Below are 14751 nucleotides of genomic sequence, written 5' to 3' on the forward strand. Positions count from 1 at the left end.
AAGTTGTATTTTATGTTGCGAGTGTGTGTTGTGCTGGTTGGTTGGCAACAATGCGACATCGACCTGGTTATTTTTATACTCTGAACTTACGAAAGGTACGACAGAGAGAGTAGCTCATAAATACTGCTAAAACTCACGTTGTTTGTGTATATGCACAGGGAACAGAGTATCTTCAAGTCTAGTATTCACAAATGTATCATTGATAATTGTCATTATTGCCTGATTGGATATTTCAAGATGTCTTTGAACTTCAGTTCGAAATATTTAAATACTTACATACTTACTTATTTCATATCGCATTAACGGCGTCAATGGGTTAAAAATTATAAATAAAAATACCATATGCCTCTGTTATTGCTGGTCGCTGTTAAAGTAACAGCAAACAGCTGGTCACATATCACAGTTATGTATGTATGTAAGTGCGAGGCCAAGGCACCTGCGCATGAGTCACTCAACTTCAGTTAAAAGCTGCCAACTCTCTGGTCACATTCAATTGCTTAACAGATCACGACAGCCGGCTTGCTTCGCTGTATTTTTTTTTTTATTATATATTTTTATTCATGTGCATGTGTTTGACAGGTGCTTTTAGTATGTGTAACGAGTTTGTGTTGTAGTTTTTGCTCTGACGCATGTGCACACACATACATACATAAATTCACACGAACAACTATTTATCACTATCAATACTTATGCCGCTCCGTTCTCTCGCATATTGACTACACTTGAGTGTTGTTGCCTGCCTGCCTGTATATCTCCCCTACGGCGCGACAACAGTAACAGCAACAGCAGCAGCAACAATAATTACATACTTATACAAAATGCTCATTTGCCGCATTTTAATTTTCACACGCTCACAAGCACAAGTGTTTCGTATCTGTGTCTGCGGCAGCAGCTAAACCTTGTTCTCTCTATTTCTCTCGCTCGTTCTCTCACGCAATAGTTACTCGCCGTTACTTGCTTGCTCAGATTGGCGCTCGCTTGCACGTTCGTACTCTTAGTTCGTTTTTGATCGTGCGCCATAGCAGTTGTCATTTCTTTGTGGCCATTATCGTTGCTGCTGGCTTGAAAAAAAAAACATCAAGTTTTTGCAACGCTCGGTCGCGCAGAGCGCTGCGGGTGTGCATACATACAACAACAACAACAACAGCAGCAGCAGCAGCAACAACACTCACAAAAGCATACGCATGGAGGAAATTCTGTATGCCGTTGCATGCGTGGCTAAGTGAGTGTTTGTGTGGGTGCTTACACATTCACACACATGCATATAATTGGAAATGCTTGCGTATGTGTATGTGTTAAGCACTTCGTTGTGATGTTTTGTTAATTTGTGTTTGCTCCAGTTTGCTGCCTGCCACATTTTCCAAAGCTAGTTACTGCACAAGAAATATAAGTATTTGCTTTGTAAATGTGTTGAGTTTGTTTTGTCTGGAGTTTATTTATTGCACCGTTTGCACTCAATATTATACACCTGAGCACTGTATCTGTGAAACTGTAAAAACTTATTATCTTTTGCTGCCTACTCTATTAATGAGTCGCTGTCTCACTCACACATGCATACAATCAACTGTATATGCGTGTATGTATGTATGTATCTATTTTATGATTTGAGTCAGCTGTCTGTCTGTTTTTTTTTGCCTCTGTGCTTTACTTCTGCACAACTTTAACGAGTTTTAAGAGTGTTATTCTTAGCTCGTTTTCTCGCTCGCTCAAACAGCAGCACCAGCGCAGCACTTCTTGCACATTTGTTTATTGTTGATGCTGCTGGCGTTGTTGCTGTTGTTGTTTTTCTTGCTGCCTTGTGTGTACACCGGCAACACGAAACTGGTTTTTCGAGTTATTTATGACTTTTTCTACAATTTATATTTTGCTTGGGCTATGCCTGCTGCTTTTTCGGTTTCTGTATCTTTCTTTTCTACGTGTCGTATGTATGTGTGCATAAACATGCATACATACACATACATGGGTGTGTATGTATTAATGTAGTCCTCAGACTTTTGACCCGCAAAAACTGTTAAAGACAGCAGTTGGGGGCGCCGCCGCTTCATTAATTTCATAATGTGGCGAAAGTTGCGTCTCTAGTTGCAACATATGATATGAGCAGGGTCGCAAACGCACGCATACAAACTCAAAGCGCAACGGATATGACAAATTAAAAAAAATCACATTTTTACATATTTCACTCAAACTCCAAGCACTCAACAACTTAACACAGGCACAGAGGCCTGTGCTGGCTGTAGTTGAGCTTTAATTGTCGACAAGCAGGCAGGCTGGCAACGTCAAACACAAAACAAAAGCAAAAGCAACAATAATTAGTGGAGACTACAGCTGCTATTGTTGTTGTAGACTTGTGTGAATATTGTGTAAAATAGAAAGCGCTTTGGCGTTAAATAATCGACGAACGTGCAAAAAGTTTGGCAAAAAGTGAAGTGTTTTATGTGCAAAAAAAGAAGAAAAATGTTTAGAAAGAGATCTGTAATCAAAGGCAACGAAATAATATATTTGAATTTCAAGGAAATGCTTAAAGAGTTGCCAAATGTAAATTGAGTGCGAGTGCATGTGCAGTCTGCATTAATGATAAAACAACAAGTTTCAATAACAATTAAACAATTAACAAAACAAGTTTCAATTAAAACAACAAGCAGCAACAGCTGCAGAAAAGACGCAGCCAATCAACGAGCTTGAGTGAACGGCCGCAGCATCAGCAGAAGAAACAGCTGTGCCCACAGTTTGACAAGCAGAGTCAACTCTGGGCTCCCCCGCATCGTTGAGAGCGTCAACGAATGAGACCACGGCGGCGTTGAGAGAGCGTGTAGGAGCAAAGCAGAAATAAAAGCGCCGTTTGACGGAGTTTGCCGGGTTAGTGTAATTCGCATTTACACGCATGTGTATGCGTATGTTAAACATGTGTTGAGCAGAGCTCGCATGCCAAACTGTAAATTTAAAGGCAGTAGTGTTAGCTGATCTCACCTTCTAGCCTTCAACAAAATAATATAAAAAGAAATATTGCTTAAATTGCAGCGCGCGACTTTGACCTCCACGCTACAAGATGAGACAAACTCATGTATATGCATGTATTTGTGTCTGTATATGCTTCCACACTTGAAAAAGTATTGTGGCCACCAATGCACGTGCGGTTTTTCAATGCTGCAAGATAGGGGGCGTATGGGGTGGAAGACGTCCTTCCTCAAGCGGAAGGAAGAAATCGAGTGTAAAAGTAGAAGGTAGTTTCCAATGCTAACGAGCGAGAAGGTTGTCTATGCAGGAAGAAGAGACTAGAAAGCAAATTACAGACAATTTATGTGTAGTACATATGTATACACATATACATAAACATGTATATACATATGTATAATTGACAGGGTGGGCGTTTTCGCTGCGTTTTTCTGATAATGTTTGACCTCTAAAGCTCATTTACATAGATTTTAGCTTTTGCACGTGTGTGAATTGTGGACTAAACTAATTAAGTCGCTCGATGCCTGGCCCCAAACAACACGCATACATACATACATATATAATATATATACGTGTGTACATATGTACACCTATACAAAGTAATGGCTGCAAGCGCACACACAGACAGATGCATAATCAATGTTAATCTAACATGCAAAGGTCAATCGGCCATTGAGGCGCCGCTCACACATAAAGGCACACAAGCACAGACACACACACACACTCGAGAAGCTGTGGCACTGTGACGTGCTAGCGCCTTACCCCAAAAGCAACCCAACTGCAGTCGGCAGCGGCCGGCTGATGTTGACTACTCGTTGCTATTCTTCTTACCGGCGCTCTTTTCAGCGCTTGGCACTAGTTCATTTGGACTCGTTCATTTAAACTCGCTATTGTTTGTCTGTCAGCGACGTCGCGGCCCCTAATCAACGCGCCCTTATCTAGCCAATTTGTTTTTCTCAGTGTGTATACACTGCAGCTTCGTCAATGCTTTTCATGTGTGTGTATGTGTGTGTGAGTGCGCGAGGGTTTGTATTTGTGCGAGAATTTTTTGCTTATCATTTTGTTGCCCTGCTTGTTGTCTCTGAACGTGTGGTTGGGTGTGGCGGGGTGTGGTGGGGTTGGGGTTATGTAGGGGCAACCGGCTGTTCATTTGTGTTATGTGAATCAAAACTTTGTTGTTGTTGTTGTTGCTTTGATTTCGCGTTTGCTATGCTTTTATTTTGTGCTGTTTTTTTAACGTCAAATGCCATTGAAAGTGGATATTGACATGTTATGTGCGGCAATTCGATTACGAACAGCAACAACAGAAACAACAACAACAGAAACAACAACAACAAAAACAACAACATCAACAAACAACAAGAATATACATAAGTTATTAACAGCAATAACAATGTGCATTGTTGGAGTTTTGTCAATAGAATTGAATTATGAACTTCTTTTATTTTCTTTACATCTTTTTTCTTTGAAATATACAAAAGCACACGACATTTGCATTTAACATTTTTAAATTTATTCTGTGCCTTTTACTTGTTATAGTATACAGATTGGCATGCCCCATTTAAAAGAAAACGTTTAAAGATTTTCAACTAATAACATTGTAGTTGACGGCCTTTCTATTCGTAGAGCCTCTCGAGATAAATCATGTGACAGACGAACAGGAAGGAGGTGCAAAATTGGCAATAGTTTCCGACTGTTTTTTGTTGTCTTAAAAGTACAGATAATGAACTTTAATCAATTAAACACAATTCGATATGGCACTGCTGGTTGTTTTTTCATTCGGTTCATCAGATATACTCGGTTTTGATGTTATAGAATGGTGTATTGGTTTTTCAATGTAATTTATTTTTCGGCTTTAGTTAGTTGAGTGTTTGCCACAATCATTGTCGCGGATTGCAAAAATGATTATTTTCAATACTTTCCGAACCTTCTCTTTACACAACGTATACTATTCCCACTATCATAGTTTGGGAGAAACTGTGATTGGATAACATTTCTAAAGTCACCCACTAGCCACATAATTGGTCGGGAGCATTGGAAACAGAGTGTCGGGCAGTCGGGCGATTTCAATTGTCATGATTTGAATTCAATTGCTGTCAGACAATTATAATGAAATTGATTTGCGTCTAAAAATAGCAACAACGCAATTGTTATGCATAAACGAAAAGCACACAAAAATGCAAAAAAAAACATAAAAAGGCGAACACGTCACAGTTCAAATCCATTTAGGATGATTGTCAGGGATTGTCGGTGAGGAGGAGACCAGTTGATAACGACACAGCTTATCACTTATTTTATTTATCACGCGTATATATGTGTATGTATGCTTGGATGTGTCTGTCTGTGTGTATTCCTACACATGCAATTTTTTGTGTATATATTAAAGTGTATGTTTTCCGGTTTTAATACCCTTGTAGAGGGTATCATCATTATACCCTGAACCCATTAAAAATGGGAAGAATGGAATAATGTATTTGTGCAAGTGTATGTAACATGCAGAAGGAAGTATCTCCGACCCCATAAAGTATATATATTCTTGATCAGCATCTAGCCATGTCCGTCTGTCTGTCCTTCTGTCCGTCCGTCCGTTTGTATGAATGCAAGGACCCTAGAGCCTATAAGAGCTGCAGACTTGAAATGAATGTCCTTCATGAAACTTGATATAGGTTCGTCTTTCCGTTGCAGACTAGTGGTTCTTGTATGAAAAACTCTTTGATATATCTATATCATATAGCTGCCACAAGAACAATCGGTTAAGTTCTTGTAAGAACTTTTTTGTTTGTAAAAATAACCGGCATTTACAATTTAAACTTTTCTGTTGATGTATGTGTCAAATCCTATCAATATCACACTACTGTATTACATAGCTCTATAGGAATAATCGGTTAAAAACTGAGTTTTTATATTGCACAATATTCTGTTTATCTAGATATTTTCCCAAACTCGGCACTTATGAGCTTTACTATTCTCCAATATCAGCAAAGCCGCAAGGCAATTGTCTACAAGAGTATTAAATGTTGGGCGTGGTGGAATTAGCTCGCGTTTTATTGTTTACTTTAAGTCTCATTTATTTTTTGGCCACCGCCTCTCCCGCCACTTATAAAATAGATCCGATTTTGCTAGCAGTTTGACAAGCATTGTGAGATTCGAAATCAATAATTTGAAAAATTTGTGAAAATTGCTTTGGGTAATGTGAAAAATTGTACTTGTTGTTGCTGTTGTTGTTGTTGTTGTTGTTGGGGTGACACTCGCTTGTCTAGTTCCCTTGGGGACTTTCTGTCTATGACCAATTTTTAGACTCAATTCGACCGCATCGCTGTCGCTTCTCTTTCCTATTTGCTTTAAGTTTTTGTTCGATTTGCGCTAGATTTATTCATGGCGCTTTTCCAACACGTTTCTACGAATATGTGGGTGTGTGTATGTGCGCTCGTGTGTGTGTGAGTGTGTATGGAAAGCCAGCAAGCTTTTCTACAAAAGAGTTTTATTTTTAGCCAGTGGCTTATTTTTAATTATGTATCGATTTTGTATCTATCTTTGCTCTACATCTATATCTATTCCTTTTGACTACCTTTGTGGCTTTAATATTTTCTCCGCTGAAACTAGTTTTTGTTGGGAACTTTGCTTATAGATAAAAGTTAAAAGGTTTTCTAGAAAACAAAGCCGAAACTAATTCTTTAAAACACTAGACTAACGATGTATTAAACTTCTACTAATATTTTAGTTCTCGCCAATATTGCTAAGAGTATTGATAAGAAACATAGTTAAATTACCGGATTGTACCTATTTAAAAAAAAAAAAAGAAGTGAAAGAACCTTTTTTGTTACTGTTACTAATAATGTTTAAAAAGAAAAAAATCAGTGCAAGCCATTAGCTTTGATAACCTTTAATATCTATCTATTATTACGAAATTTATTAAAATTATTAAAGTAACACGTAACACAGAAGTTTGAAGTAAATTTTCGAGTTCTACAATGCTTGATAGACCAGAGTGTACTTTCAATTGGTTGTTACGATATAACAGTTATTTGACTGTATGTGTGGATGTATGCTTGAGTGTGTGTGTGGGAGGGAGGGAGGGGGTATATTTAGTTTCCTTTTTGCAACCTAGAAACCGGTCAATGATAGTCGGGCCAGCTGTGTGTTTCTCCCGATACCAACTGTGTATCTTTTTCTCACATTTAATTCATAAAACGAATAAGAACAAAGGCAAAAAAGACGAGAGAAGCGCGGAATCTGAGTCTTTCTCAGAGAGAGGTCGAACTTGTTTGCGAAGAGCAAAAAAAAAATAATAAAAATGAAGCAGTGTAAAGCGAACGACCCGAAAATACTTACGAGCTGTTGAAACTCAGCTCCGGAGCTCGCTGTGAAGTTCGTCGCGACGATCGATCGATGGATTGGTTTGAACCAGTTTTGGCTGCAGGATATTGAGCCATAAAAAACGGGCAGGCCACAAACAAGCAACAGGCAGCAACAGCGAGGAGAAAACTCGTTTCTTCTTTGAGTTTCAATTCGATTTAGTCCGTTGCCTTCCCTCGCCCCACTCCCACTACCCACTTCCCTCTCTTTCCCTACACACACACGCATACAGTGACAGCGATTTGGCTGCTAGTTTGCAGAAAGTTTGCTGTTATTGCCTTGGGTTTAATGGTTATCGGCGGTTTATATTCTTTTTCCTTAACATCAGTGCTTAACGGTACAATTATCGCTGTTTCGTATTGCCTGTGTGTGTGTATGAGTGATAGTAAAGAAAGAATTACATATACAAATATATGCATATATTTCTTTCAAAGCTCCAGATTGGGAAAAATATAACAAAAGATTTTTTTTTCGAAACTTGAGCAATTTGGAGTTTATATAGTAATTGGTTTTAAATTTATGCAGTTTGTTGGTTCTGTATTACGTTAGCTTATGATCGGCACGGTTTTTGTGTTAGGTTAGCAAAAACTTGTAGAAGACATTCAGAATTTTAAATTGCCAATTATTTACGATAGTATATTTTATACTATAGTATACTTAATCGAACCGCTTCTAGCTGTTTGAAGGGTACGTGATTTGGTACATAGACAGTGTAACAATATGTCAGAGCTATAAATCCTTTGGACTGCAATCCCTCTTTGGTAGATTGGGGCGTCCAAATGAGGAAAATTTTTTTTTCTTTTCCAAATCTTAACTGGTGTTAATGATCGATATGTTAAAAAGCTTATTAAACATTCAACAAATAAGTATAAACTACATTTTAGCCTAAAAACAAAATAACGATCCCTAAAATCGGTTTAGAAATGTGATAATTAAGGTCATATATGAAAATTCCCGAAAAATGTCCATAAGAAATGGTAAAAATCCGATATACTTTAAGAATCTTTTAAAAAATGTACCAAACATGATATCTATCTAATCTTACAGGTTTGCCGCAGAGAAAATCCCCATTTGGCTACATAATGTGATTTTGTGCATATCTATATTCTGACCAAAGATATTGTCTTTGGTTTTACACACTAGATCATAAATATGTTCATGTTCTTATGACATGATTTTAATTTTTCTTTTATTTTTATTTATTTGGAGATTGTGGCTTCCGAATTATTTAGTACATAAAATTATGTTAATTAAATAGTAAGAGCCTAATTTTAAAACACAATTTTCTAATAGCATCACCGACCGATGAAGATGTTTGATTTGCCCGTACGGCTAGCTATACCCCTTTTGTCAGTGACGCTATTAGAGCCTACAGCTAAGAAGAAGGGTGTTAGTAGAGAAAATAGTGTTCTTAGGATAAAGACCCGGTGGGCGGAAATTTATAGCCTGTCCGGCAAGCTATACCCCTACTCATACCCCTCTTTCCGATGAAGCCTTTGACGAAGCTGGTAAAAATGGCGGCACATAAATCGTTTCGTATCAAGCAGAAATTAGCTAAAAAGCTGAAGCAAAACCGATCAGTACCACAATGGGTTTGCTTGCGGACTGGAAATACTATACGGTACTGCGCCAAACGTCGTCATTGGAGGCGCACTAAGTTGAAGCTGTAAATTTATGGATATGCAGTTTTTGTAATTTCAATTTTCCAAGAATGAAATAAATGTATTGAAACACAAAAAAAAATTGTCAGTAAGTTACCGAAGGTATCCTGTAAGCAACGATTTTATTAGGGGTAGAGAAAGTTCGGTGTAGAAAACGTTATACACCTTTGGCCTCATTAACGATGGTAGCTATATGAAGATAGAAGCAGAGCTTAGAATAAAAAAGAACCCTAGACAGACGGAGAGGGCAAGTGCAAAAATTGTGACTGTAACCGGTGATTGGGTGGAGACTCGAATTCATATTTGCTAAGCAACTCGAAACTCGGGTCAAAGTTACTCGAGAGCTGCTTAGCCACATTAAGTGAGAGTGAGAGTGCAGAACGAAACGAAAAACGGTGCCCAAAAGAAAAGAGCAAGCAAAAGTTAAAAAATATTCGTACACAAACAAATTATTGTTTGGAGCAAAAGGCAACAGCAACATTTTGTGAGAGCGCGATGCACAAGCAGAAATATGCACCAGCGAACACACGCACAAAAAAGCCGCGTTCAATAAATGCAATAATTAATAAACTTACGCTGCCCAACAGATAGTACTTTACACAACTAATAAAAGCTTTTCGAATAAAGCACAAAAAAAGGCAAAATTTAGAAACAAAAAGCAGGATGGAAGCCCACAAATATATACATATATAATATATATACACGTCAATCACTCTCAACTGAGAACTCTCTCTTTAAGTACATATTTATACAAATGGAGCTGTAGAGAATATTAAATTAATTGTACGTTTCTTGAATTTAGTTTTCATCTTCAATAAGATTATTAATGCTTGCTAATATTATCATCTACTTTCTGCTGGCCAATGCAGGTTTGGCCCCGGATACTTATTTTCCTATTACCTTGACTTTAGGTCAGGGCAACTGGCTATAATCGACCTTAGTCAACCGCATTGTGTTCCCCTTGAGTTTCCTATTGCCTGGCGTTCACGCGTGACTGGGCGGGCGGTGGGCTGGATGATGAGGCAGATGTTGCAATAATTTGAATAATTGACCTGGCATTGAACCAGATTTGCAACTGCTATGAATTTTCACGCCACGCCCAAGTCGCAGCACAAATTGTGAATTCCAAGCAAAGAGACTTAAATGGCTTTTGTCTTAATCAAAAAACAAATATATATATATATATATATATACATTTGTATATGTGTACCCATGCTTTCAAAAGCGTAGCTCACGCGCTAAGCGAGTGAGTCACCCACTTCGGTTGCCGTCGGTCCGTTGGACGGCAACGTTCCGCGCGGGCGGGTACATTTTACGGCCGCGTAGCTGGCCAGAGGAGTCGTCAGTTTCTATGATTGGCTGCGGCTTGTCTGTAACTGTCTTTGTTGTGGCTATTTAAATATGAGAGCGAAAACTTTTGTGTCATTGTCCTTTGTCACGCCAAGCAAGTTTGCATGTGTACTCTTTCTTATTGGGTTGGAGTCCTTAAACTATGTCATTCTGTTGGATTTTCATCTTTAAGCATTCAAGTATCGTTGTATGCCCAAGTGCCTTGAATTTCATGTGTAAAATCTCATGCTCAGTTGGATAATTATTTGTGAAGCATCTGCCAACATGTACGTTGGTTCGGTTCACGGTTCGAACTTATGCCTCGAACTAATGATATGAATCCTGTGCTTTGGTTAGAGCCTTGGTTTTCACTTATTTGTATATATTTAAAGTAAAGTATTCAAATAGGTTTTTTTTAGTGGTTTTAACTTCAGATCGCAAAAAGATGGATACATTTTGGGTGTAATTAAATCATTTTAGTTTATTGTGATTGATCATAAATTTTGATATATTGTTCTACTAATCAAGTTGGCCGTTTAAATGTAAGAGTGAATTCGATATACGTACTTAAAGCTAGCCGCAAAAGCGTGTAGAACTTATCTAGATATGGTTAGCCAAAATTTTTCCTTGGACACATTTTATTTATGTAGTCGGCCAATAGAATTTCAATGATCGGATCACACAGATTTTCGGAACTCACAGTTGTTGAAGGAAACCAGTTGAAATTTCAAAAAATAAAATAAAATAAAATATAAAAAAAAACACAAAAAAGTTGCTTTGCTTTTGTAGTCTCTCAAAATTGAATGTATCGCATACATAAAAAAAACGAGTACGTACTTACAAATGAAACACAACAAAAACGACAAATAAACAGCCGAGAGAACGTCTTGTATTTTCGCGACATTCGCGGGTGTGTTATATATTTTTAAGACGCTTTGTTTGCGTTCTGTCAATTTGATTGTTGAATGTTAATTGTTTTATATGGTTTGGTGAGACTTGTAATAATGGCGCCCAAGTTGATAGAAAAATTTAAAACCTATCTCAGGTTGTTGCATCCGCACACGCACACACCCAAACACGCACATACACACACACACACGAAGACATGTGTATATTTAACTATATAATGTACTAATCCATCCTTTAACCATTCTCTTTCCAGTGGAGGTGGTCCACAGACGACAACTGCCGGTCCATCCGCTGGTAATGTGGCAAATGCTACCCTTGCCGGTGGTAAGAGCACAAGCAATAACATGTATTCCACCCGCCAATCTGTGAGCACCACGACCGGTGTGCTTATGGTTGGACCAAATTTTCGTGTCGGTAAAAAAATTGGCTGTGGTAACTTTGGCGAATTGCGTTTAGGTAAGTTCTCCTCTCTCTCTCTCTCTCTCTCTCTCTCTCTCTCTCTTTGTTTATTTAATATTTGGGGGAATATGTTTGGCACAGATTAAGTTGTCGCAACACAAGCAAACCTTGGTTCGACACATTTTTCAGCTTAAATGAGAAGAATGTAATATTCACTTTTTAAATATTATGAATGGGTTTAAAGTAGTTTAGCGCTTTTAATCTACTTAAAATTTAAAAGGAATTTATTGATAAAGTAAAGGGGCAATGACACGAGACAATTTGGAATAAAATACGTAATACTATGAAATCGTGTTTCGTGAACAAAGTTAAATTATGTTCGCGATAACGACCGATCTAACGCTGTTATAGCGATTAAAGTCTAGCGTAGAGCCATAATTAAAAAAATTTTGCATTTATGTTTCCAAATGCTACAAAAAATAGCTTGGAGCCAATTAATTGTTTTTTCAATCCGAATTACGGTTGTGTTCACAGTAAATCAAAAATTTTGATTTGGGGCCTGAATAATGTACATAACTACCAAAATTAAGCACGTTGGCCGCGCCAAAATGTGCTTATTGAAGGTGATGGTATTCCAATTTTATTTGGATTTGAGTAATTATTGACAAATAGGTGAGGTGTTCGAAATTTGTTGCGCATTTTTCAAAACTGTGAATAGAGTGCTAAGCATTCTTTAATGTTGTATCTTTGACACGTAAACGTATTTATTTTCCGAAGCGGCAGAAATAACTGTCTGTTTCTATGCAAACTAGCGCTACCTATGTTGGGTGGATCTACAGATGATCACGATGTTTTTTTAAGTTCATATTAATTTATCCCAATGCGTTCCTTATTGGTCATATTACTATTACTAAAAACATTGTTATAATATAAAAATAGTTTGAGCAGTAATTTCGGGACCTTGAACTAACGTCGGTATCCGCGGGAATTTCGGGATCATGCTAACCTTCATACCTTTTCAGCATTTGGCGAAACCCGCGGGATTTCTTATGTCGATTCGATTTCTAATCTCTATATATAAAACTGTTTGGCCTGACTGACTGACTGACTGATTGGTGATCAACGCACAGCCCAAACCGTAACAGCTAGGAAGCTGAAATTTTCACTGTAGTTACCTTATGTGGTGTAGGTGCACGTTAAGACGGGGTTTCGGGAAATTCCACCCGCAAGTGTGGAAAAATCGTAAAAACGTTTGTATGTAACTTTTTTGTTTACCATACGATCGGCCTCGAACTTATTTTCAAATATCTTTGTTCAAATTCATTTGAGGGGTGTTTCACACTTTTAGGAAAATCCATTCCTCCTTGGTGGAAATGTAGGTCAAAGATTTGGTGGGTGACGTTTCGCGCTCAAATTCGTTTCCAAAGATCTATAAGAAAAATCATTTGATACGTGTTTCACACTTTTCGCAGAATTCAAACTTTTTCGGGGGGAATGCGATTCAAGGATTTTTTTTGTGCGAAGTTTTAAGTTGTGTCCGATTTGCTTCAATCTTATTTTCAAAGCTCTACAGAAGAACTTAATAAATACGTATTTCAACGATTTGGGAAATTCCACCCGCAACAGTGGTAAATTGGCGGAAAACGCCAATGAAAAATGAAAGTTTTTTGTTTACCATCCGATCGGCCCCAAACTCATTTTCAAAGATATATGTTAAAATTCATTTGAGGGGTGTTTCACACTTTTTGAATAATCCATCCCTCCTTGGTGCAAATGGGGGTCGAAGATTTGTTGGATGACGTTTTGTGTTTTAAGTTTTAAGTTGTGTCCGATTTGCTTCAATCTTATTTTCAAAGCTCTACAGAAGAACTTAATAAATACGTATTTCAACGATTTGGGAAATTCCACCCGCAACAGTGGTAAATTGGCGGAAAACGCCAATGAAAAATGAAAGTTTTTTGTTTACCATCCGATCGGCCCCAAACTCATTTTCAAAGATCTATGTTAAAATTCATTTGAGGGGTGTTTCACACTTTTTGAATAATCCATCCCTCCTTGGTGCAAATGGGGGTCGAAGATTTGTTGGATGACGTTTTGTGTTCAAATTTATTTCCAAAAATTTATAAGAAATATCATTTGAGACGTGTTTCACATTTTTCGCAAAATCTAAACTCCTTCGGTGGAACATGCATATCAAAGATATTTTTGGTGAATTTTAAGTTTTGTCCCGTCCGATCCGTTTCAAAATCATTTTCAAAGCTTTTTGAAAACATTGATTTTATAACAGACGTGCCACGGGCAAGGCCGGGTTAGTATATATGTATATAGCTGACGTAGGAAGTATCTGTCGAAAATGAAGTTTTTGTCATTTCCTCTTATTAGATATAATATCTATCATGCAGTAGGCCCATAATAGTGTTGTATTGGAATAGTGGTTTTGTTTCAAAGAATATTTGTTTATAGTAATTATTGTCAACTTGTGAATCTCAAGAATCAAATGCGATACGAATGAATTGTGGAACTTGAGAATCGCGGAGAAGCAAAGTCAAATGAAATTTGAAATGCTTGCCTTTTAAAACTGTAAATCAACAAAAAAAAAAGAATGCCAAGAGAACTTGAGCACAAGGCAAACTTTTATTCAGTCAGTGGGCCAACATAACAGTGTCTCAACTTATCAAATCTGAACAAAATCGTACATCATTAGTCAGTGCATTTTACTGCACCTTGTAAGTTGATTGCGAGAAACGTGCGTCTCATAACTGTAAAGAAGTTGTAAATTATGTTTATGACTCAAGAAAACTTGATTTTCCTCTCTTCTTTATCCGTCTCTCGCTCTTTCTTTCGCCGATGCTTTTGAATACGACGAAGTTTAACGACGAGTATTTTTGGATAGCCATTTTCGTTACTTCCTTTGCATGTGCATTCCTTTTCATGGCTGCCAAGAGCGCAGAATGACGCGAACAAGACTGAGAAACAACAACCACAGACCACAATGAGAACTTTTTTTACAATACAAAATAAAACGCCATTCCATTTAGCCATCTGTTTTGTCGTCGTCGTCGTCGTTGTTGCTGTTGTTGCTGTTGTTGTTGCAGTTGGCATCGCCACTTTTGCTTTGTTTGCTAAATGCGCTTTTATAAAATTG

At 37.7% G+C, this 14751-nt stretch overlaps 2 protein-coding genes across 21 annotated transcripts in view; both read left to right on the forward strand.

Annotated features, from left to right (window-relative positions):
• Positions 1–14751, forward strand: part of gish (casein kinase I gish) — a 43316-nt gene that overhangs the window by 11395 nt on the left and 17170 nt on the right. For 16 of the 20 annotated variants that reach the window (XM_064679689.1, XR_010435921.1, XR_010435922.1 and 13 more), the window contains one exon: positions 11461–11663. In XM_064679689.1, the coding sequence (XP_064535759.1) occupies positions 11552–11663 (112 nt within the window). In that variant the 5' untranslated portion in view covers positions 11461–11551. Of the gene's footprint in view, positions 1–2602; positions 2857–11190; positions 11209–11460; positions 11664–14751 lie in introns of those variants that run through there. The other 4 variants (XM_064679677.1, XM_064679679.1, XM_064679695.1 and 1 more) reach the window with 2 other exon arrangements.
• On the forward strand, positions 8765–8993 carry LOC135426474 (large ribosomal subunit protein eL39-like). The gene has a single exon (XM_064679572.1). The coding sequence runs from the start codon at positions 8796–8798 to the stop codon at positions 8976–8978; it is 183 nt and encodes a 60-aa protein (XP_064535642.1). The 5' UTR covers positions 8765–8795; the 3' UTR covers positions 8979–8993.

The sequence above is a fragment of the Drosophila montana genome, unplaced genomic scaffold, assembly GCF_035044405.1.
Source record: "Drosophila montana isolate Dmon_TW-CO22-7 unplaced genomic scaffold, ASM3504440v1 contig_203_1, whole genome shotgun sequence".
Lineage (NCBI taxonomy): Eukaryota > Metazoa > Arthropoda > Insecta > Diptera > Drosophilidae > Drosophila > Drosophila montana.